We start from the raw sequence: 23,103 nt of genomic DNA on the forward strand, positions 1-23,103 counted from the left end.
TAGAGCATATGAGAGAAAAAATGGATAGAGAAAGTAGGATAAACAATATAGGAGTAACAGACTTAGAGGGTGAGTTAAGATGGGAAAAGAAGGGTGAGGCAGAGGTCTGGTTAACCCGTTAACGTCCACAGGACACATTTTTTAAATTTGAGTTTGAATTGTTACCTCGCAATGAATTCGAACTCAAATAACTTAAAACTAACCGTACCCTATGTTTTCGAGGGTGCTCTTTCGAATGGTGATGATCAGAAGTCGAAAAAAAGATTTCTAACCTCTAAAAAATCAAAATTAAAAAAAAACGTGATTTTGAAAAAAAAAATTTTTTTTTAAACTGATTTTCTGGAGCCTATACATTTTTGTATCGGTCTAAAACCGGTTAGAAAGGTGTCCTCGATATCTGAACTAAATGTTAGGATGATGACATTTATTTGAATAATTTTTCATCTAAGCAAAATGGCGGCCGAAATAAAAAAATTTTGTTCTAAACTTGATAAATTTTTTTCTCAAAAAGTATAGGTGTTAGCAAAAAATTTATAAGAATAAAAATATCTTAAAATCGGCTAAGAAATACTATACTCTTAAATTTTTTCAAAACGTTTTGAAACAATATTTGATTTTTGAAAAATTCAAAAAAATGAAATTTCAAAAAAGTTGAAAGAACATTTTGAAAAAATTCAAGAGCATTCCCTGATTAATTCTAATAAATTTTTAGTTAAACTGCATAGTTTTGAAGAAAAAATGTGTGAAATTGTAAAAAAACTTATTTGTATATTCAAAATAATGAGCAACAAATAAATAAAAAGGCCGAACCAACGGGATTTTCGGTTCTCTAATTGTTATGCCTGTTAGCCGGCGGTGGTACATTACCGTTGTCCATCTTTTACCACGGGGAGGTCGACAATAGAAAGAGACATTTTCTTTTTTTTGTTTTTTGCCTTGTTTTTTTACTTTTTTTTAATTTTTTTTTGTTTCTCGCCTTATTCAAATTTTTTTATACTTAAATGTTTTGGATAAAATCTGATAACTAGATTTAATTGAAACTTATAAAATTATTTATGAAAATCAAGGAAACATGTAGAACAAAAATATTTTTGGCAATCAACGCAAAATTGTTGTGTTCTTTTAGAACATTTTGTGAAGTTGAAACATTTCTTTTTTGCCATGACTTTTTCGTGTGTGTGAGATTGTCGATTATTGGTTTCATTCAAGTATTTTGATGCTACAGCTAGTGCAATGTCTTTTATGGTTACAACTTTTTTACCACACACCAAATTCTTGAGTACGGCGGCATTTGTAATTGATCCTTGAATAATTCTCATTAAAACTACCCGAGTCCACTTTTTCGACCTAATACACGGCAACAGACTGCTACAGTAATAATCATGTTGGTCTACTCCACCCATAAAATTGTTGTACAAATTGAAAGCATAAGGACAAGGTATTTCAACTTTACCATGTTCATCTTTAGAATATCGTTTTGCTGAAGACAATGGAGTAATGCCAGCAGCCGTCGAGAGCAATGAGACAATTTTAGAGTCCTATGTTTATCCTAATCAATATTAGACTGATATGTAGTTGATACCACTATTTTTGTCATGTTTCACAAAATATGTTCCTCTCTTTGATTTATTATTAAGATCAATAGTGACTCCGCTTACTCTATTTGCTCTCACAGTACCTGTAGCTCGAAGACCAATTTTTCGTAGATGAACGAAAAGATCTGGTGAACTGAAAAAGTTATCAAAATAAATGTGATAACGACTGATCTTTCTTGGTGACACAGTTGTTAGGAGCCTCTGGAGCATTTGTAGAACAACGCGGCTACCCAAAGCACAATTTCTTAAATTCTCTAACTGCTTCGAAGGGAGATGGTTTGATCCTTTCCCATAATATATATCAAAATCAAAAATAAATCCTTCTTTATTGTAAATAGCCCACAGTTTCAAACCAAAACGTACAGGTTTACCTTTCATAAACTGCTTCAAGACTGTCCTACCATAAAATTTGATCATACATTCATCAATTGATAAAGCTGTGGAAAAAATGGCAAATTGTTGGCAGTTTTTTCGAAAAATATCTAAAGGAACACGTATACGCCAAGCTCTATCATTTGCATTTTTGTCTTCATTTTTTGATAGCTTTATTTCTGATTTTATTTTTTCAAATTTTTGACGACTCATGGCTAATCACATTCGCAGACTAGAAAAGGATTATTTGACCAGTAATCTCTCTGACTTTTTCTTGAATTAAAGATCGATAAAATAATAATTCCTAAAAATGTGTTCAAGTCTTGTAGAGTAAGATCACCACCATTGCATACTGTTGCTTCTACTATAAATGCCTTTAATTCATCAGAAAAAAATAATTCAAACAAATCAGTCAGAGAATAATCGAGGATCTTTTTACCATCAGATTCTGAAAGAAAAACTTCACTTGTTAACTTTTCCCCATAAACTTTTTCGCCATCCAACCACTCATAAACATGGTTTGGTTCTAACTTCTTTTGATTTTCCGAGTAGCTATTAAGAAGTTGATTGTATAAAGTAGTAGGTATAAGATTTTCAAGGAATGAGAATACATCAATGTGAGCATTTTCATTTTCTGAATTTGAATCAGACTCAAAATCTTGAGAATCGTCTAAACTGGGAATCATAATGACATCAAAATTCTCGTCATTTTCTTCGGTTTCAATATCATATTGTTGATCAGAATTTTTTGATCGTTTTTTGGGTGGCATTTTTCCGACTTCACAATAAAATAATTCTACTATTTTCTTATAAGAATATGTAATAATGCAATAAAAAATTATTATTTAAGTTATCTAAACAACTAAAAATTGTTTCCGAACTCAATGAAGAAATAAAAAAAATTTTTAGAGCTTTAGTAATCATCAAACTACTTAGTGTAAAGATAAAATATTTTTACATTTTATACAAAGATTCTTTTATATATTTTCTGAAAGTAGTATAATATTATGTGAAGCTGACAATACGTTGACAGTTAATTATCAAAATAATAATTTAAAAAACTGATTTGAAACGCATGAAGATTAAATTGTATCCAACTATACAAATAAGAAGTGCTTTTTTACAATTTCACACATTTTTTCTTCAAAACTATGCAGTTTAACTAAAAATTTATTAGAACAAAAATATCTTAGAATTAATCAGGGAATGCTCTTGAATTTTTTCAAAATGTTTTTTCAACTTTTTTGAAATTTCATTTTTTTGAATTTTTCAAAAATCAAAAATTGTTTCAAAACGTTTTGAAAAAATTTAAGAGTATTTCTTAGCCGATTTTAAGATATTTTTATTCTTATAAATTTTTTGCTAACACCTATACTTTCTGAGAAAAAAATTTATCAAGTTTAGAACAAAATTTTTTTATTCCGGCCGCCATTTTGCTTAGATGAAAAATTATTCAAATAAATGTCATCATCCTAACATTTAGTTCAGATATCGAGGACACCATTCTAACTGGTTTTAGACCGATACAAAAATGTATAGTCTCCAGAAAATCAGTTTAAAAAAAAATTTTTTTTTTCAAAATCACGTTTTTTTTTAATTTTGATTTTTTAGAGGTTAGAAATCTTTTTTTCGACTTCTGATCATCACCATTCGAAAGAGCACCCTCGAAAACATAGGGTACGGTTAGTTTTAAGTTATTTGAGTTCGAATTCATTGCGAGGTAACAATTCAAACTCAAACTTAAAAAATGTGTCCTGTGGACGTTAACGGGTTAAGGGAGGTACTAGAAATGAAAGGAGAGATAGTGAATCTGAGAAGAATAGGAGGAACAGCGGAGAGAGATGATCGGAGAGAAAGAAGAAAAAACATGTGGCAAATTAGATGCGCGTCATGGGAACAAAAAGAAGGAATTATGAAGAAGAAAAAGAATCTGGCACAGAAAAAGATATACATAGATCAGGACTAGACGTGGAAGCAGAGAAGGATAAGAGAGGAAGTAAGAAGGAAAGCGAAAGAAATAAGAAGTAAAGGTAAAGAGGTAAAGATGTGACACAACGGGGTGAAATCAGAGGAAGAAGAATGGTGGTGGAGCGAGAGAGAGGGAAAAATGGTAGGAAAGGGGGTGGAAGGGTTTCGAAAACAATAGGGATAAAAGAGAGAGAGAGAAGAGAAGGGAGAGAGAGGGGAGAAAGGCAGTAAAAATACTATTCTGGAACGTGGCAAGGGTGAGGAGCATGGAGGAAGACGACTGGGAATATGTTAGGGAATTCGATATAATAGGGCTAACGGAAACCTGGGTGAAGAGGCAAGGGGCAAGAACTGGTGTGGAGAAACAACTGAAAGGTTACAGCATAGAGTGGAGGGACTCAAGAAGAGAAGGAAGAAGGGGGAGAGAAATAGGGGGAGGAATAATGGCGGTAAGAGAAAGGAAAGGGATGAATAAGGTTGAATGGAAGAAAGAAAGGACTAGTGAGGTAATAGTAGGAGAAATTAAGATCGGAGGGAGGGAATACATGATAGCATCGGTGTATATGCAACATGAGAAGAAGAAAAACTATGAATACCTTAGTGAAGAGATAGAGGAGAACAGAGGAAAAACAATAATTATAGGAGGAGACTTCAACGCAAGAACAGGAAACGAAGGAAGGGAATGGGAGACAGAAGAAAACCTAGAAGAAATTAAAGCCAAGGATAAATTGTTAAACGCAGAGGGAGAAGAAATGATAAAATGGCTAGGAGAAATGGGCTTAGTGATAACAAATGGGAGAAAAGAAGGAGATGAAGAGGGAGAAATAACATATATAGGAGCGAGAGGAATGTCAACGATAGACTATGTAGTAGGTAACGAGGAAGGTGATGAGGCGATAAAAAAGGTTCAAATAAAGGAGAGGGTAAAGTCGGACCACTTACCAATAGAGGTGGAACTGGGAGACAAAATAGCGGAAGAAAGAAGAGAAGAGGAAGAAAGAATGATAGACGACTGGAGTGAAGAAGGTATAAGGGAGTATCAGAGATGGATAGACGCAATAGAGGGAACAGATAAATGGAAAGATATAAAAAATAGAGTGAAGAACGCAGTTGTAAAAAAGAAGATAAGGAAAAAAAAAAGGATAAGAAAAAAGCTGGTGGAGAAAAGAATGTAAGGCAAAAAGGGATAGGGTGATGGCAGAGTTAAATAAGGTAAGAAAAGGGGAAGGAGACAGAGGCAAATACTTAGAAGCAAAGAGAGAATACAGAAAGGAAATAAGAAAAGCAAAAGAAGATGAAGGGAAAAGAGTGGCAGAAGAAATAAGAACAGATAAGAAGAGAAGAAAATTCTGGGAGAAAGTGAATGGCAATAGGAAGAAAAGAATTGGATTAGACGAAAATATAGGAAAAGAAGAACGGATAAAGCACTTCAAGGGACAATTGGGAGAGAAAGAACAGGAAGAAAGTATATACTCGTCACTAAACGAGAGAAAACACAAGACCTCCTAAACTATCCATGTGGCCAGATTTGAAGCAAAGAAGAAATTGAAGCTTCACCCTCATTTGTTGACCGAATGACCAGCTGAATCAACCAGCCCTTTTCTAAGAACCAAATATTTGACCAAACTAATTTCGTGAATAATGTTCGTGCGGCTAAATGTCAAGGCTGTTTGCTCGCACAACGGAATATATTCACAAAAATTCATTTACTATACAATTTATATTTCGAATCACATTGGGTTCCCAAATCTTGACTTCTAGAATAGGTCACAAAAAGGCAACATAAATATGGAAACTGAAAATTTAAACACACTAACATTACAGGCAGTCTTCAAAATCAGCAAAATCACTGCTGATATTCGTAAGTGGCGTTTTAAATATTAGTACCCTAAAAACCCTTTTAGATCAAGTTTGCGAAAAATGAATACTCATTGGAAGTTTTACCTTATAATGAAATAAAAATACAAATAGATAATTCGAAAGTCTTTACCCCAACAATAACTGAATTAGAGAAAAAACATCGACTTTTATACATTTCAAAATAAAGAAAATGAATCATAGAAATCAGTGTTTATAAACATTTACCTGTAGGTCGATCTTGAAGAACTTACAAGAGAAATCTAATCGTATAACCATAGCGTAATTTTGATTTCAAATATTAATCGTAGAATAACAAAGCAGGATTTACCTATTTTTCAGTTAAACTAAAGAAATAAAAATAAGAAGGAAATATATGGTATGAATAAATTAATGAACCAAATCATTACCTTCGAGCCTCCGCGTAAAAAAAGAGACATTCTCCAATACATGCTTTGTCAGAAATACGACTATACGAAAAACTACTGCCATAGATTGCCTGTTTGTGTAAGATGTGCAACAAATCATTTCACATCAAACTGTCCAATACGAGGTGTGTTCAAAAAGTAAGGTGAATTTTTAAATTGGGCGGACTACGTTGATTCGATCATCGATATTTTTTTTATTATGTTGGTATACATGTCCCTCACACATGTTCACAGTTTCAGCCAGTTCGTATGTTTTCTTTTTTTTGTGAGACAGAAACGTTAAACGTGTTTTTTGTACTCGGCGATTTTCTGCCGTCGAAAACAATGGATCAAAGAATTTGCATAAAATTTTGCGTAAAAAATGGAATTAAGTGCTACAAAACACTTGAAATATTGACAGTGGTATACGGTGAGTCTACCTTAAGTCAAAAAAATGTTTACAAGTGGTATAAGCTCTTTCAAGATGGCCAAGAAGATACTGACGACGAATCTCGCTCTGGACGCCCCGGATTTGAATAAATTCAATAATTTATGAAAGTGTTGAAGAAGTGAAATAAATGGTGTTAAAAAATCTTCGAATCACTATTAGAGAAGTGGCTGAAGATGTCGGCATTTCTGTTGGCTCGTACCATGTAATTTTTTCCGAAGTTTTGGGCATGAAACGTGTTGGAAATATCAAAGTATGTGAGCGTCTCGACTTCGGTCGCATCTGCGCCTGCGCGCCGCTCTCACGAGCGGGCTGACTCTAGGTCTCCATCTGCTTCTGAGCTTTAGTTAGTAGTAAGCGTTCGCACGTGTTCTTAGGCACTCCCCCAAAAAAATTCATTTTTTGGCGAATCCTTTGTCTTCTTTATTTGCTCTGCCCAACCCATTATTCCGTCAGGTTATGGGCCCAGCACGCTTTCGCTGCGCGAAATTATTAGTGCAACTGCTCGTGTACCGCGTGCCAAGCTGAAGATGGAGGATCAAAACGGCAGCCGTGGTACAGGCCTTTCCAAAGGCAAAACGAGCATAACATCAGGTTAGCGGTTTTTCTAATGATCGCGAAAATCGTGTTGAATTTTATTCGGAAGTGTCGACATAACTCGCGCGCCTAAAAATGAATTTCCTGAAAAGCCGGGCGAGTGACGTCATGCAACAAGCCTCGACCTGTTGCTTTGTGAATATTTTAAAATGGCGGAAAGCACGCGCTTGTGCCCACGCGTAGAAACAAATATGGCCAAGCCGGCTGAGCCGGGAAGAACTGCGCGCGCACGCGACAAATTGTACGCGCACTTGACGAGTCGCGCGCGCACGCGACGAGTTGCGCGCGCACACAATTAAAAAAAACGTATCGAAGCGTTCTAAAAATGATCGGCGCATACCGCTGGCGAAGCGTACAAAGACGTTCGTAAAAACTTTGAACCTTTTTCTTTTGGCAAATGGCCCTGAAACATATATGTATGTGTAGGCGTGTAGGATTATGCGCGTGCGCGTAAACATTATTTGAATACACAACTAATTAAACCCTGACTTTCAACAGAGAACAAAATAAGAGTGGCCAAGGAGCGGTTAATCAACCACTACAAAATTGATGAAATCAATCCCACGGAAGAAGTGTACATCATGCGTGGCAATGGCGAGACAGTACTCTGTCTGGCGTTTTCTGGCGGATACATCATTTTGATTGGTGAGTGTCACTTGGTAATGTCTTATATTACAACATTTTTGGTGACAGTACACTGGCATCAGCTTGAAGGCTTGATGTTCTTAGCGGGTTGGTGGTTACTCCTCGGACTAGCACAAAGAGCACAGTTATGAGGGTCTTTATCGTTATCAGTCACATTGTGTCTTTGTGCTGATACGATAATAGACTAAGGGTAATGTTAGATGCTTAACTTGTGTCCAGGCTTGCTGAAAACATTGCTCGTTACAAACGGAATAATTGTGTCGGTAATCCGTTTAGTAGCAGCAAAACCTCTAACTCTAGCCAAGAATAATAAATAAATATTGTATTAATTGCCATCTTCTTTCAGATCCAGACGTTCTTGATCCTGTTCTACAAGGTTGGCTGTTAGCCCAAGTTGAAAACAAGGGTATCATGATACGGAAGAAACAGCTGCTGCCTACCCCTCCGGTAGCTTAGTTCTCTCCCAGATCAACTGCACTCAAGGCACTGGCGACCTCGGAAACTTGCCAGAAGAGTGTCGAAGAATTGAAGGCGGATATGAGTAACTTAAGGAAGGCGCAAGACAATACAAACTCCATACTCGAAAAGATGTTGGCTAAATTAGGCGAGAAATCAAGCACATCTGGCGAAAACGAACTGGCAAACGATCCTTCGCAACACATTGATGACGTGGAAGAGGCGAACCCGAGTACAGTCCATACTGAAGAATTCTCGAGGAAACCCAAACCAAAAGTGATAAAGGAGGTTAAATTGTCTGGCGACAAAAGAGTGAAGTTCGCAGAAAAGTTTCCAGCCCTGCAAATCTCTCGCACAGACACATTGGATCTCGATAACACGTCGGACTTGGAGGAGGACTGGGACTCAGCTTCAAGCTTCAGGAAGAAGCAGACTGAGGAGACTCTGGCTGATGGTGAAGCAGAGGCAAGCGGTGGCGGGGATGACAAAACTGGTGCCCCAAGTCTACTTCTGAAGCGCGGCTTCGGTCCCTCGGCCGCTTCAACCCCTCATCAGGTAAAACCTTTAAGTCCTATGGCGAAAAACTCATGCAAGGATCAAGTGAGTAACATTAAAAATATTAAAGATATAACCAAACTCATTATTAGTGAAGTCAGGAAACAATTAACACTAGACGTCTCAGAAAATGTTAGTTTAATGAACGAATGTGTAGGTAACTCAAATAGTAAAATAAATATTCAATTTACTAACACGCAACCGAATTTTAACGCGAATATATTTAAAAATATCTTGCTAACCAAAAAGATGAATTACGACACATATGAGGCGTCTTTGTTCTCAGAATTAAAATCAAGAAAATTATTTTATGTCTTTGATGAAGAGGAAAGGAAAAAGGTCAGTAGAGATGTCCTTGAGCATGATGAAAATACTGTAAAAGACATAATTTTTAATCACATTAATATAAACGATTATGAAAACGACTTTATTCACTTGAATAATCAAAGTTCTAAGGAGATTTTAGCTTTTATTAAAGATACTAAGCTTGGTGAGATCGATTTGGATTAACACACGGTTTTTAGAAAACTTATTACGATCAGATTTGATCCAAAAAGGGAAACTGCACGGCAGTATTGCGATAGATTTGAGAAAACGGTTAGGCTATACGAAAGCCATTGCAAATCAGGCAAATATCCAGACGACGATAAGCGAAAGCTTTTCTTTAACTCAGTTAAAGACGCCGTACCTGGCGTTACGATCGCTGACTGCGTCAGTGAAAAAGTGAAAGGTGTCGAATGTGATCATCAAAAATTAAGAAAACTCGTTTTACAGATGGGCCCCACAAAGGTTCAACCCATGACCACACGAGCTTTGTAAGCTCAAGTTCACCAAGATGGCGAGATTAAGGAATGGTGTTATAGGTGTGGCGAGAAAACTCACAACTCCAGACAATGCAAGTTCGACACCAACGTTTGTTTTACATACAAAAGCCCCTCACACGTGAGGCAAAACTGCCCCAGGGCTTCAAAGGCACCATCCAAAAGGACACATAACAAGTCCATAGAACTCGAAAACAAACGTCAGCGTATGGACACGCAAGGCGGTCATCCCAGGCCAGGCTTTGGAGCACCAAACAAAGGCAAGCGTCCTTGCCTGAAGTATCAAGGTAAACCGAAGTTTACAGGCGTTAAAAATACTAACACTAAGTCTAAGGCGAAAGCTCACTTAGTAGGTGGAGCTGGAACTGATGAATCAGATTCTGATTTGGAGGGACATGAAGAGAGGACTGAAATAGAAAATTTTATTGTTGACTCGGGAGCTACGGAAAATCTCTCGAACTATTCAAAAACTTAGATTCCTCGAAAAGCGGGATAATAAATTGCGCGAACAAAAACTCGAAAGCTAATTTAGAGATACAAGGTAGAGGCGATATAGACCTAGAGTTAAACGATGGCAAAAGATTAAAACTGGATAATGTAATTTACTGTAAGGATTTGGCGAAAAATTTATTATCATTGCGTAAATTCGCGGATCAAGGATTAAAAATATTTCTGGATAATAAGTGCGTAAACATATACGATCCAAACACTAGGAAAATAATAATATCCGGAAAATACAATAAACCATTTTGGGAGATTAAACTAAACTTAAATAAAAATTATCTCAATTAATCAAATCAAGGTCATAAAAAGATTTTAGTTAATTTGGCGACTGGAAGTGGAAGATTAATTGAAAATACCGTAAATAAACCGGAAACTAGTCAGAATTCAAACGATAAAACGACGGCACGAAACAAGTTAATTTGCACCATTAACAACCGGAAAATTGTTAACGCTGGTAAACTGACTGTTGAAAACGTCCAAGGCGCAATTAGACTACAAACTGAAAGGCGAGAAAAATTAAATACTGTCTTATTGTGGCATGTTAGACTTGGACACAAGTCTCCTCAGTATATGCAAAAATTTAACATTATATATCCAGACTTAAAGGATTTCACGAGTTCTGACTTTGACGAAGGCATCAGAGAATGCGACGTATGCTTTCGTGCAAAAATGAATAAACTACCCTTCACCAAAGTCAGACATCGAGAAGGCGCCCCGCTGCGAAAAATTCACGCGGATGTTATGGGATACATAAGTCCAGTGATTTATCCCGCTCAGTATCGGTTCATAGTTTGTTTTATAGATAGCTATTCAAGATACGCTGGGACGTACCCGCTTAAACATAAAAGCGACGTGTCTAATTGCTTGAGAGAATTGATTGTATCAGTTAGAAATCTAATCGGAGAGAATGTTAAAGTATGTTTTATGGAATGCGATCAAGGAACTGAGTTCACAAGTAAAGATACTGTAAAGGTTCTGAGGGAGTTCGGCGCGCAGCTACTGACAGTTTGCCCAGGCACGCCCGAACACAATGGCGTAGAGCTTTTTAATCAAACAATACAAAAAAAGGTCAGAGCTCTGATGCTTGATTCAGGATTACCTCCTAATATGTGAGACATTGCACTAGGCGTAGCCACTTATATTTACAACATCAGCCCACATAAAACATTAGGCATGCAAGCCCCAATAAAATTAATAGCTCCAAACTTCAGATTCGGAATAAATCAATTAAAAAGATTCGGATGCTTATCTTACAATCCAAAAGGAGACGAAATTTAAGGCAGTATCGATTAAATCATTCTTGGTGGGTTACTTGCCAACCGGATACGTGGTGTAACACCCGGAAACAAAAAAGCTTATAGAAATAAAGCACGTACGGTTTGTAGAATGACTCGTATATGGTGATATACAAAAAGTACTTTACTCCATGTGCTTTATTAAACGGATGGTCGGTTTTATGTACAGTATAGTTTGGTATGGTGTGATAAGGTGTGATAGTTTTTACTTGTAAAGTGTGGTTCTGATATCAACATGATGTCTATATTTTCATAGATTAAAAATGCTGTTAATTCAATATGCCTCTGCATAAGACCGTTAGCGTTCCAGATAGCGAGTTTTAGACTGCTCATTATGTCATTTTGTTTACTTGAACAGTTAAGATTTGACATAGTATCCATTCTGTGTATCAGCTGCTTCATCATATGTTCGAATTTATTATTTGTGTTTACTTCGTTAGTATGTCTACTTAGCTCTGTTTGAACAACTGTTTGTTTTGATATTTCTATCTCACACTGATGTTTTGTTTTTATATTATCTGTGCATATGTTATATTTGGTCGAACTCTATTGACGTTATCATTTAAATTTGAATTTTGATGAACTTGAATACTGTTTTCATTTAACATTTTTTCTCATAGTCTAGAAAATAGTTTTTGCTATAATTGCTTACGAACTACGCATCCTTTATAATTTGTGGTGTTATTTCCTTTACAGTTTGTATATGTTTTTTCTTTTACTTTTTGATTAATTAGACATTCTTTAGTTTAGTGTTGTTCACAAACACATACACACACACACACACAGAGCACTTTTGTAACAATAGTTTTTATATGCCCGTATTCTTGGCAGTTTTAACATTCAGGAATTAGTCTTTTAACGTTCGGCAGGTCGAATTTGATTACCGTGTTTAATAGTCGGTTTACTTTGTAATTTCCTGGCCTTTATAGTCATGTTTAATTTGAACTGTGAATAACGGCAATGGTAGTTTTGTGATGCGATGCCTTGTATTATGTATACTTAATACTTTATGTCTATGTTCTTCTATGCCTATTTTTAATTCGTCTATGTCGATTGACGTGTGAATACTTTTTAATATAACTTAGAAACCTTTTTCTTCTTTGCACTAGTAAGTGTGAAATTGCGTGTTTCTTTCTTTCAATGCAGTAATGATTAGCAAATATTTTTCGGAAGTTGTTAGCTGAATTTCAATTTTGTTTAATTCTATCACTTTTAAGGTGTAATTTTCTTTGATTATTAAGTTCAGTAGATTATTTAACGGTTTGATATTCTCTACATTGTAAACGAAGATCAGAGGGGATTTGCTTTTCAACTTATTTGCTTCGTTGTTTTCTTCTTCACTATAATATTCTTTATTTTTTTATTTTTAAAATTGTAACAGGCTGCCGTTTAGTCGATAATCTCTGGAAAGTGTCTATATTACGACTAGACGAAGCCCTGTTATCTCTGTGCTCGAAGCACAGCAACCTACCTTGCCTCGGAGTGCGCCTGCGCAGAGTCTGTTCGCTATTCCGAGTTGGGTTCCCCCAACTCACCGCTTGGCGGCGCTGTCGCCCCTTGCTAGTAGCGCTCGTGCGTCCGCCGCTGGAACCTAAGTCGTCGATTCGCGTCTACCGGTATTCGCACGATTCGTGCTACGCAACCGGCGAATTCGAATCGAACGTAAATAAACACTGACGCGACCTCCGGACAAAGGAAAGACTAAATAACGACTATTTGATTCGAAAGTAACGATTAATATGCACTTTATTCATGCAAGTTATTTACACGAGGGTTTGGCCGAAAGACTTACGCACGCTCGCGTGAATGACAAGACACGCTGAAAATGAGAGAGAGAGAAAACCACGGATGCCGCGAACTAACCGCTCGCGCGCAACAAACAAATTCTTCGCGCTCGCTGCGCGGGATCGCACGCAAATTGTAATAACAATAGAAAGGGGGAAAAGGTGCACCTACCGCAAGAACGACGAGGATACTGTGGCCAACCGTATCCAACTAACACGTTGTTAATAAGCTGATCCGCTGCTTGCTGCACCGCCTCGTTTGCTGTTGCTACTGTTGTTGTTGCCGCTATCGCTGCTACTGTTGTTGCTGCTAGGGCTGCCGCCGGTATAGCTGCTGCTACCACTACTGCTGCTCACCCACCCACGCACTCAAGTTCGCAATGTCACTGGCAAAACGAGAAACTCGGGAAAATTGGAGGTTAGCGCGACGCTGACAGACTGAGTAACACAGTCATACTGCCGGTCGGAGCCTCCCCTCCCGGTCATTGCCCCTACGCGCTCTCTCTCTCTCGCGAACCGAACGCGGATCCTCTCGCTTAGCCGCTCGTTAACCTCGCGCGAGTCTAACGATTTTCGGTAATCGTTGCAGCCCCCTCCTAGCTTCGAACTACCGGATCGAACTACCCCATTGACTCGCGACCCTAAGGATAGGATTGGGAAAGGAGAGAAATCAACACAATCCATCCTTATTAACATAACGCTTTATTTGCCCATCCCGGGCCACCACTCCCCCACGTCATCTGCCGGAGCCCCCTGGCGCCTTGTGTCTGGGGTAGCGCCAGTGCTCCGCCTTGTTGGGGCACTTGGACGTGGTGGTAATCCCGGGATGGCCGCATATATAGCAGCCCTTGCCCGGTCTTCTGCTGAGGCCGGGCTCCGTCCCCTGGCTCTGGCTCCCTGCTGGTGGATGGGGCGGCGTGGCTGCTGCTACCGGGGCGGCGGTAAACGTAACGCCGCCCACCGTGGCGGATGTGCGCCCTCCTCGGATGCGCACCACCACGGTAGGGTCGGAAACCGACCCGTCCACGCGGACCGTGAACTCCTGTCCGGCACCGGTGGCCCCCGAGACTCTCTTGGCCTGAGTCTGCGTCGGGGGCCTGGCCGGAGTCCTGGCCGCGGCTCTATCTGTTGGCGCTGGCGGTGGTAAAACCGCCGGAGAGTCCGCGGCCGCTGGGGACTCCGGTCCCCGGTCTATGCGCAGCAGGGCCTCACCATAGGCCCGCTGCCGCCGGACCACAGGAGCCCACTCCCCCAGCATCTCTTGGGCGCCGCGAAAATCGAGGAACTCCCCCAGGTGCGCATGAACCTGGCGCTGGAGTTCCCCGACAAACTCCCACGCGTTTTCCAATTCCTGGAGGCCCAACCTCACGTGCCTCCAGAAATTTTCGAGCCCAACCTGCTGGGGGACCCGGGGGTGGTTGCAGACCCACTGCCCCTGGCCACAGGCCTCTTTCGGCCTGGGGCACTGTGTCGAGCCGTCGGCCATCGCCGGCCTGCTCGACTCTGGGGTCTGCACCCCCTGGTCCGTCGTGGACTTAGACCGACGGCCCTCTTCGGACGGGCCGTCGGTCTGGGTGGACGCTTCCCGGGTCACGGGCCTGGAAGTTTGGGCCCTCATTCCTTCCCGCAGGAAGTCGTCCACCCGCTGGCGCGAGCGGCCCTCGCGAGCGGCCACCTCGACCTGGGCCCGGAAAAACCTGCGGACATCCCCGATCAGCCGATCGGCGTCCGGACCCATTCTCAGGTCGAGCAACATTTGGGTGGCCGTCTCGAAGGCCTCTTCACTTATGACCAGCTTCCTCTCCATCTGTAAAAGAGAAGAAGTGGGGTTAAGGGATTTCTCAGGTTCAGCCCTCAACCTGACCGTAGCCGTGTCACGCTCGACGATATTGCTTACGAGGACGTCCCGGTCCCCTGCGTTTTCCTCGCGAACATGGCCCATTTGCGGGGGCAGCTGGCAGGACCACCTTCCGCACGTGCTGAGCGGTTCTACGTGGCCTGCCTCTTCCCCTTACCGCATTGCCATCCAGGTCGTCTCCACCTGGTTCCTGAGATTCGCACGCAGGGTTCTTGCGCGGCCTACCCCGGCCTCGCTTAACCGGCGCCGGATGCCATTCCTCAACAAGTAGGCATCAACCTCCTGATTTATAAATTCGGTCCCGTTATCCGAAAGAAATATCTCGGGTGCGCCGAACCTGGTCACCACCCTCTCATGCAATTCCCGTACTATGGTCCTTCCATTGGCCTTGCGTACGGGCGCACATTCCACCAGGTCCAATTCCACATTCCACATTCCAACAGGTCTATGAAGACCAAGATATACTCAAACCCTCTCGAGCTCTTTGGGAAAGGGCCAGTAATATCACTGGCCACCACCTGCCAGGGCCGCAAGACCTCTCGACGACCCATCAGCCCGCAAGGCGGCCTTTGCTCCGCCTTGCACTGCTGGCATACCGGGCAACTCCTCACGTACTCCCTGACCTGCTCGTACATCTTTGGCCAGAAATACAGGTGCCTAGCCCGGGAGAACGTTCGTTCTCTCCCCTGGTGTCCCGCTGCTGGTGCATCGTGTACCTCCTCGAGCACTTGAGGTCTTTTCTCAGCAGGAACCATTAGCTTCCAGGCTTCCTCGTTATCGATGGACCCTTCGCTCTCCTCAGACGGATTGTAATGGTACAGTCTCCCACCCACTACCTTCCAGGTAGGCTGAGAATGTGGGTCCTGGCATACCTCTCTGTATCTTTGAAGGTACCAGGCATCGGCAGTTTCCGGCTGATGAGTCATAGCACCCACTTCTACCACCCCCTCCTCATAGGCCCTAGATAAAGCGTCTGGCACCACATTGAGGTCTCCCTTTCGATACTCTATATCGAAGACGTGTCCTTGTAGTGCTAACGCCCAACGCGCTAGCCTTCCTGTAGGATTCCTCATACTGTGGAGCCTCTTAAGGCAACTATGATCGGTGATGACTTTGAAGTGGTGCCCCTCAACATATGGCCGGAACTTCCCGATAGCCCATACTACTGCCAGGCACTCTCGTTCGGAGACTGTATAGTTCCTTTCCGCACTGTTTAAGGAGCGACTGGCGTACTTAATTACGCGCTCCTGTCCATCGATTTCTTGCGTCAACACCGCACCTATCCCACTATCGCTCGCGTCCGTTTGTAACACGAACTGCGCGCTGGGATCTGGTGACTGCAAGATCGGTGCCGAGACCATTGCGTCTCGTAACCGTTCGAAAGCCTGCTCCTGTTCCTGCTGCCAGGCAAACGGGACGCTCTTCTTCGTCAGGCGGTTTATCGGCTCAGCGATGGTCGCGAAGTCGGGTATAAAGCAACGATACCACGACATCATCCCCATGAATCGCTTCACCTGTCTGATCGTCCGTGGTACTGGGTACTCCATGATGGGCTTAATCTTCTCGGGATCTGGCCTTACCCAGGTTCACTAGGACCCCCAGGTACTTGACTTCCGACTTACAGAAGTGGCTTTTGGTCTTATTCACAGTGAGGCCCGCACCCAGGATTCGTTGCAAAACCAATCCCAGGTGTCGCTTATGCTCCTCAAAGGACGGCGAGATAATAATCACGTCGTCGAGGTACGCAAAAGCGAAAGGATCTAAATCCGGGCCAATCACTCTGTCCATCAACCTCTGGAAGGTCGCGCCGGCGTAAGACAATCCGAAGGGCATTCTCATGAACTGAAAATGCCCCAGGCCGGGGACTGTGAACGCCGTAATGGGGCGCGACTCCTTTTTAAGAGGTATCTGGTGGTACGCGCTACTCAAGTCCAGTGTCGAGATGAACTTCGCATCCCTGATCCTTCGCAGGATGTCACTCATGAAGGGTAATGGATAGGCGTCCGGCTTGGTTACTGCGTTTACCTTCTGGTAATTTACGCAGAACCGGTATTTGCCATCTGCCTTCTTAACCATCACCACTGGACTTGACCACCCGCTGGTTGCTGGTTCAATGACGTCGTTGTCCAGCATGGCCTTGACCAGCGCGTGCATTTCGTCTCGCACCCTGTCGAAGACCGGGTAGTATTTCTGTTTACAGGGTCGAGCGTCTCCGATATCTATCTCATGCTCGACCCCCACAGCACAGCCTAAACACTCGCCTCCGTCTGGAATTAATCCGTCGACGAGGCTAGCCACTTCTTGACGCTGTGCTTCCGTGGCTTCTACCAGGCCTACAGGTGCGAGGCACGACGTACCAGTGACGCTTGCCACTTTCAACGGTACCGCCACTTTGGCTTTTGCCAAGTACAGCTGGTCCGTGTCAGGGTTCAGGTTGGCGCTGAATTCCCTTACGAAATTCGCGCCGACATAGCAGTCATCAGACAGCAGTGGCGTTATAGCGATCCTTACATCTTTTGTGATTCCCCCTACCGTGAAGGGGAAGATCACATGACCCAAGATGGGACATGGGCGACCGTCCGTGAGCTTCGCTTCTCCCGCACGCGTGACGTCCAGGCCCAACCCCATGTCTGATGCCAACCTAAGCCCGAGTTGACCCATTACCGTCGATGAGGCCCCGGTGTCGTAGAGTGCCCTTAACTTGTAGGCACCTATCCCCACCTGAAGCCACCATCTGGTCTCATCCTCGGGTCTATACCTGCGGGGAGCTTTCGCCGTCTCTCTCCCCTCTGTGGTTGGGAGGCTTTCACGGCTCTTCTTGCCTTGGGCAGCCGCTACTCGCATCGACGTGCTCTCACCCGCAGGTGTCTGGGTCGCCGGTGTATCCTCCGGAGCGTCAGGTGGTCTCCTGGAGCTTTTGGGTCTGATGGTCTCCTCTCCGACCCATTCAAACCCCTGCTCCACCACCTGAATCCGGCCTCCATACCCTTCGAGGATACAAAACGCTTGGTTACCCAGATCAGGCATCTGTTCGGTCGCTGTCGCTTCCAACGCCACCGCACTGCCAGGTCTCGTAGGGTCCGATATCCCTGGCGAGACCTTCCTGAACCCTGGGGTCGCTGGCGGGCCCCTGCCCCGTTCCAGCGACCCGCGACGAGAGGTCACCTTTACTGAGGACGCGGAGGGGACCTCCGTCCTCCGTTTCCCTGCCCGTTTCCCTTGTTGCAATCCGGGCAGTACCTTCTGGTAAAGCCTAGCTTGCCACAAGACGAGCACTTAATCGGTTGGGAGTAGTCTATTTTTCTCCGCTGACCCTCTCGTCGCTGGCCAGGAGACCCTGGGGGGATTTTATTCCTCCCCTTTTCTTGCGGCCGACCCCTCGGCCGCCTGGGAGAGCTAGCCTTCCTCTCCTTAAAGTACCGGTCCATATCTCGCCGCAGGGTCGCAATTTGCGACGACAGATCCTCAAAGCGGTCTGTCGCCTGCGTTGCGGCGATTGTGGGCCGGTCCTCGGGTCTCCTGGCCGGGGCTTTAACCGGTGACTCGGGTTGCAGCTGTTCCCTACCCCGAGGCTTGTTGGACATGGCCGCCATTCGAGGTTCTGCCCGGGGCGGTGGTGCCTTAGCTGACACCCCCATGTGCTCGGGGTACAACGTGGACGTTGGCTCCAGCCTGGTCCTCGGGCGCTCGTCGTCTCACAAGGCGGTCTCGATCTCAGTCGCCCGGGCATGGAATTCGTCCACGTTGGAGAATGCATTCCTCCGCAGCTGCATCCGGATGGCGGGTAGGAGATTTACATACAACAAATCTAACTGCCGCTGCTCTGGTAACGGCGGGCGTAGCTGTGCTAACATGAAGAGGAGGTGGCAGGCATATTCTCGCACCAGCTCTCCCTTCTCCTGGTATCGGGCTTGGGCCTCTTGCAGCAATCTTTGTTGCTGCAGCTCACTCGACCCAAACCAACGTCGAGCGCCTTCCACGAAGTCGCCGTAACATATCCACTTGAACTTGTTAAGCTCGTACCAGGTCCTCGCAACACCTTCGAGGAGCTCTGATACCGAGCACAAGATTTCGCCGTCTGTTAGCCCAGAGCCCGCGCGTAGATCCTCCAGTCTCGATAGGAAGGTGTCTACGCACTCTGAAGCCGTGCCAGAGTATCGCAGCTTCCATCCTCGGACAATCCTACCCGCGTCCCGAGTCGCATAGTACCCCGACGCCGCATTAGCGTCATACCAGGCGGATCCTTCCGGGATCGCCTGCCCTTCATCCATGTCGGCGTCTCTTGGTCCTCTTCTTGGTGGCTGTTCCGTCCTTGAAGGCACCTGCCTTTGGGGAGCCTCTCGAGGTTCGCCAGGGGTCGGTCGCTGGGGTTCCGGGGTACTTCCTGGTACCCTTGGGTCGTAGTGGCACGTATACGTGGACTGGAAGTCCACGGTCCTCCGGGGCCGCTCTGGTATGACCGTTCGTCGATTGGTGGGATCCCTGTTCCTTAACTGCTGGACCTCCACCTGCAGAGCGGTCACCTGGTCACTCCACCGCGCGCATACCTGGTCGTGTCTTTCCAGCATCTCTAATATGCGGTTTATCCCGACCCGGTTGCGCTCAATCTCTTCTTTTAGTCGTTCGGTCACGCACCGCTCTTCCTCTTCTTCTTGAGGTTGTAGCTCCGCGTTCTCGAAACGACGAGCTCTTCGCCTATCCGGCGATCCGGTGGAGCCCTTGTGCTCACTACTGACCCCCTCCGTGGGCCCCTTGACCTCGCCGGTCCCCCCTTCCTCTGCGGGCTCTCGCTCCCCCGTCTCGCTCTCACTCTCCTCTTCCAAGTTGTCGTAGACCGCGAGAGTCCGCGTCAGGTTCGCCTCTACCACCTCATCTCTATATAACAGCATGAGTGGGTGGGCGACAAGATCCTCAGCATCAGCTGCTTCTAACTTTTGTCGCCTGGTCTCCAGCCATCTCTCTCGGCTCCTTCGCCTGCGTTGTGTGGCCTCCCTATCCAACGCCGGTCCTTGGAAGTCTAGGTCGATATATTCGCCTAGCAACCAATACGCTAACCGAACTGCCTGCATCAGCTTGGGACCGTCTGTACGCAACTCCAGTTGCGTCAGGTATCTGTCCAGCTGTGTCGACGGCAGTTCCGAGGCCCACCGGGTTATCGCGTCGGCGGTATCCTCCATATCGCTTATGCTAGGGCGTAGGTGACGGTTGAGGTTAGTTTTCCCTAGTCGACCACTACCGCCTCCTATCGCCCAAGGCGCGAGCGGGGTGTTGCGATTTTTATCGCCAACTACCCAATTACGCCTTTAATTACAAGGCAACAATACGCGTGGCTTGTGGGCGTGAGCAGGTGTCGCGTACTCTAAGGAAGTACGAACTTCCACTTCGCAACTACCTGCCTATAGGTGGAGGCTAACTGTTTGTTAGCTCCACCGGGTTAGTTAATCTAACCCTACACACACCCCAATTGCGCGCTCTGCTGGTACTGTCGCTCGGTGACTAACCCCCACTTAGTTACTTTAATGTGTATGTAAACACTTAAAAAAGCAAAAAGTTAACCAAAGTACTATTTGTCACCTCTTTTATTCGAGTTAGAGCGACTCCGGACGTCTCTTCGACCCCTGGGGTTAGTGTGCTCTCGGCTCACAAAAGCAGGTGTTATTGGGTCGGAGAGGCGTCTTTCCCCTACCGCAGAGCACGTACCGAACGAGCCACGCGTTATTTTACCCGCTCGCACCTTATTACGCACGCGCGCAAACGTCTCTCTCTCTCACGCGCGTCGCTCTCTCTTGTCGTGCAAACTCCCTCGTGTGTGAGTCCTAATTCTAGTTGGGCGCCATGTAACAGGCTGCCGTTTAGTCGATAATCTCTGGAAAGTGCCTATATTACGACTAGACGAAGCCCTGTTATCTCTGTGCTCGAAGCACAGCAACCTACCTTGCCTCGGAGTGCGCCTGCGCAGAGTCTGTTCGCTATTCCGAGTTGGGTTCCCCCAACTCACCGCTTGGCGGCGCTGTCGCCCCTTGCTAGTAGCGCTCGTGCGGCCGCCGCTGGAACCTAAGTCGTCGATTCGCGTCTACCGGTATTCGCACGATTCGTGCTACGCAACCGGCGAATTCGAATCGAACGTAAATAAACACTGACGCGACCTCCGGACAAAGGAAAGACTAAATAACGACTATTTGATTCGAAAGTAACGATTAATATGCACTTTATTCATGCAAGTTATTTACACGAGGGTTTGGCCGAGAGACTTACGCACGCTCGCGTGAATGACAAGACACGCTGAAAATGAGAGAGAGAGAGAAAACCACGGATGCCGCGAACTAACCGCTCGCGCGCAACAAACAAATTCTTCGCGCTGGCTGCGCGGGATCGCACGCAAATTGTAATAACAATAGAAAGGGGGAAAAGGTGCACCTACCGCAAGAACGACGAGGATACTGTGGCCAACCGTATCCAACTAACACGTTGTTAATAAGCTGATCCGCTGCTTGCTGCACCGCCTCGTTTGCTGTTGCTACTGTTGCTGTTGCCGCTATCGCTGCTACTGTTGTTGCTGCTAGGGCTGCCGCCGGTATAGCTGCTGCTACCGCTGCTGCTGCTCACCCACCCACGCACTCAAGTTCGCAATGTCACTGGCAAAACGAGAAACTCGGGAAAATTGGAGGTTAGCGCGACGCTGACAGACTGAGTAACACAGTCATACTGCCGGTCGGAGCCTCCCCTCCCGGTCATTGCCCCTACGCGCTCTCTCTCTCTCTCGCGAACCGAACGCGGCTCCTCTCGCTTAGCCGCTCGTTAACCTCGCGCGAGTCTAACGATTTTCGGTAATCGTTGCAAAATTTAAAATTTATTTTAATTATTTTCTTTATTTTCTTGAAGTATGTCGTACCTTTTTCTTATGTTACTTAGCCAGAAAACTGATAATTGTGCTTGTCGTTTTTTGTTTTGAGTTTGATTTTCTAAGCTGTTTCTTTCTCTTTTGCCGCTGATAATTTTCCAATTTTCGTTGTTTTTATTATTTATTTATTTATTTATTATTAACCAGAAAACATATACATAATTACACAGAATGATCGTATATATACGTTACAAATTTTTTTACAAAATTTGCAATCCAGCTGAGGAAAATTTCCTGTTCGCCGGTCTAGATGCACTTATTACTAACTTAAAACTAATATGGTAATTTAGATAATTTTTTTATTAAATAATTGCACTTATTTGATATTCTTCTTCACCAGAATATAATAAGTCTTGATTGAGCTCTGGTATAATTTCTTATTATGGCATTGTGGTCCGTAATGTTGCGAGAGGGGACAGCCATCGTGCGCCTGGGCTAAGCTCTGCTAATTTTTTATTAGTTCAATCCTGGTAAAGAAAGTCGGCGCTGATTTTCACGGGCCGACGTTCGCTCTGGTAGAGAGGGGATCAAATTAATAAAATTATCGATGATAAAGTAATACACATGGCGATCCCATTTATTGACGCCTGTCACATACACGCACGTTACAAAAGTTCACTTCGCCGTGGCGAGCGCGCGCGCTCAGCCCTTTCCGTGACCAAAGTTCGCGGGATCATGCGAGCGCAATCGTTCAGCGTGTGTGAAAGAGATCGTGCAGAATCCGCAGATCTGCAATCGAGCGAGAGCTGGTGCGGGAGAGATAAGATTAAAGTTTGACCCACCAGGCACCGACGGTCCGTCGGCGGAGAGACAACGCCGGCGGAAACGTAGTCCGGCTGGGACTGGCGTCCTGGTGATGATGCAGGAAGGGCTGCAGCACGGTCTTTGCCTCTGTGACGCGGAATGGTTGCTGCTCCTGGTTCAGCTTCGGACAATTTCTTTCCGTTAGCTGTCGTAACAGCGGGACACTCGCTATATCAGTTGGCTCGTAGGAATCGTAGTTAAATCTTTTTTATGCTCAAGACGGCCCTAATTGCTTA

General features: G+C 44.4%; 2 protein-coding genes across 8 annotated transcripts in view; both read left to right on the top strand.

The window, feature by feature from the left end:
* LOC131675570 (fasciculation and elongation protein zeta-2) overlaps nt 1–23,103 on the top strand; it is a 771,588-nt gene that overhangs the window by 433,219 nt on the left and 315,266 nt on the right. The gene's annotated exons all lie outside the window — the stretch shown is intronic.
* Nucleotides 7,751–9,810, top strand: LOC131662957 (uncharacterized). Its single transcript, XM_058933018.1, has 3 exons — nt 7,751–7,889; nt 8,236–8,900; nt 9,675–9,810. Exons 2-3 carry the CDS (start codon nt 8,427–8,429, stop codon nt 9,717–9,719), a joined length of 519 nt encoding a protein of 172 aa, XP_058789001.1. The 5' UTR covers nt 7,751–7,889; nt 8,236–8,426; the 3' UTR covers nt 9,720–9,810.

The sequence above is a fragment of the Phymastichus coffea genome, unplaced genomic scaffold (assembly GCF_024137745.1).
Source record: "Phymastichus coffea isolate CEN01 unplaced genomic scaffold, Cenicafe_Pcof_1.1 PCOF00001, whole genome shotgun sequence".
In the NCBI taxonomy this organism is placed as follows: Eukaryota; Metazoa; Arthropoda; class Insecta; order Hymenoptera; family Eulophidae; genus Phymastichus; species Phymastichus coffea.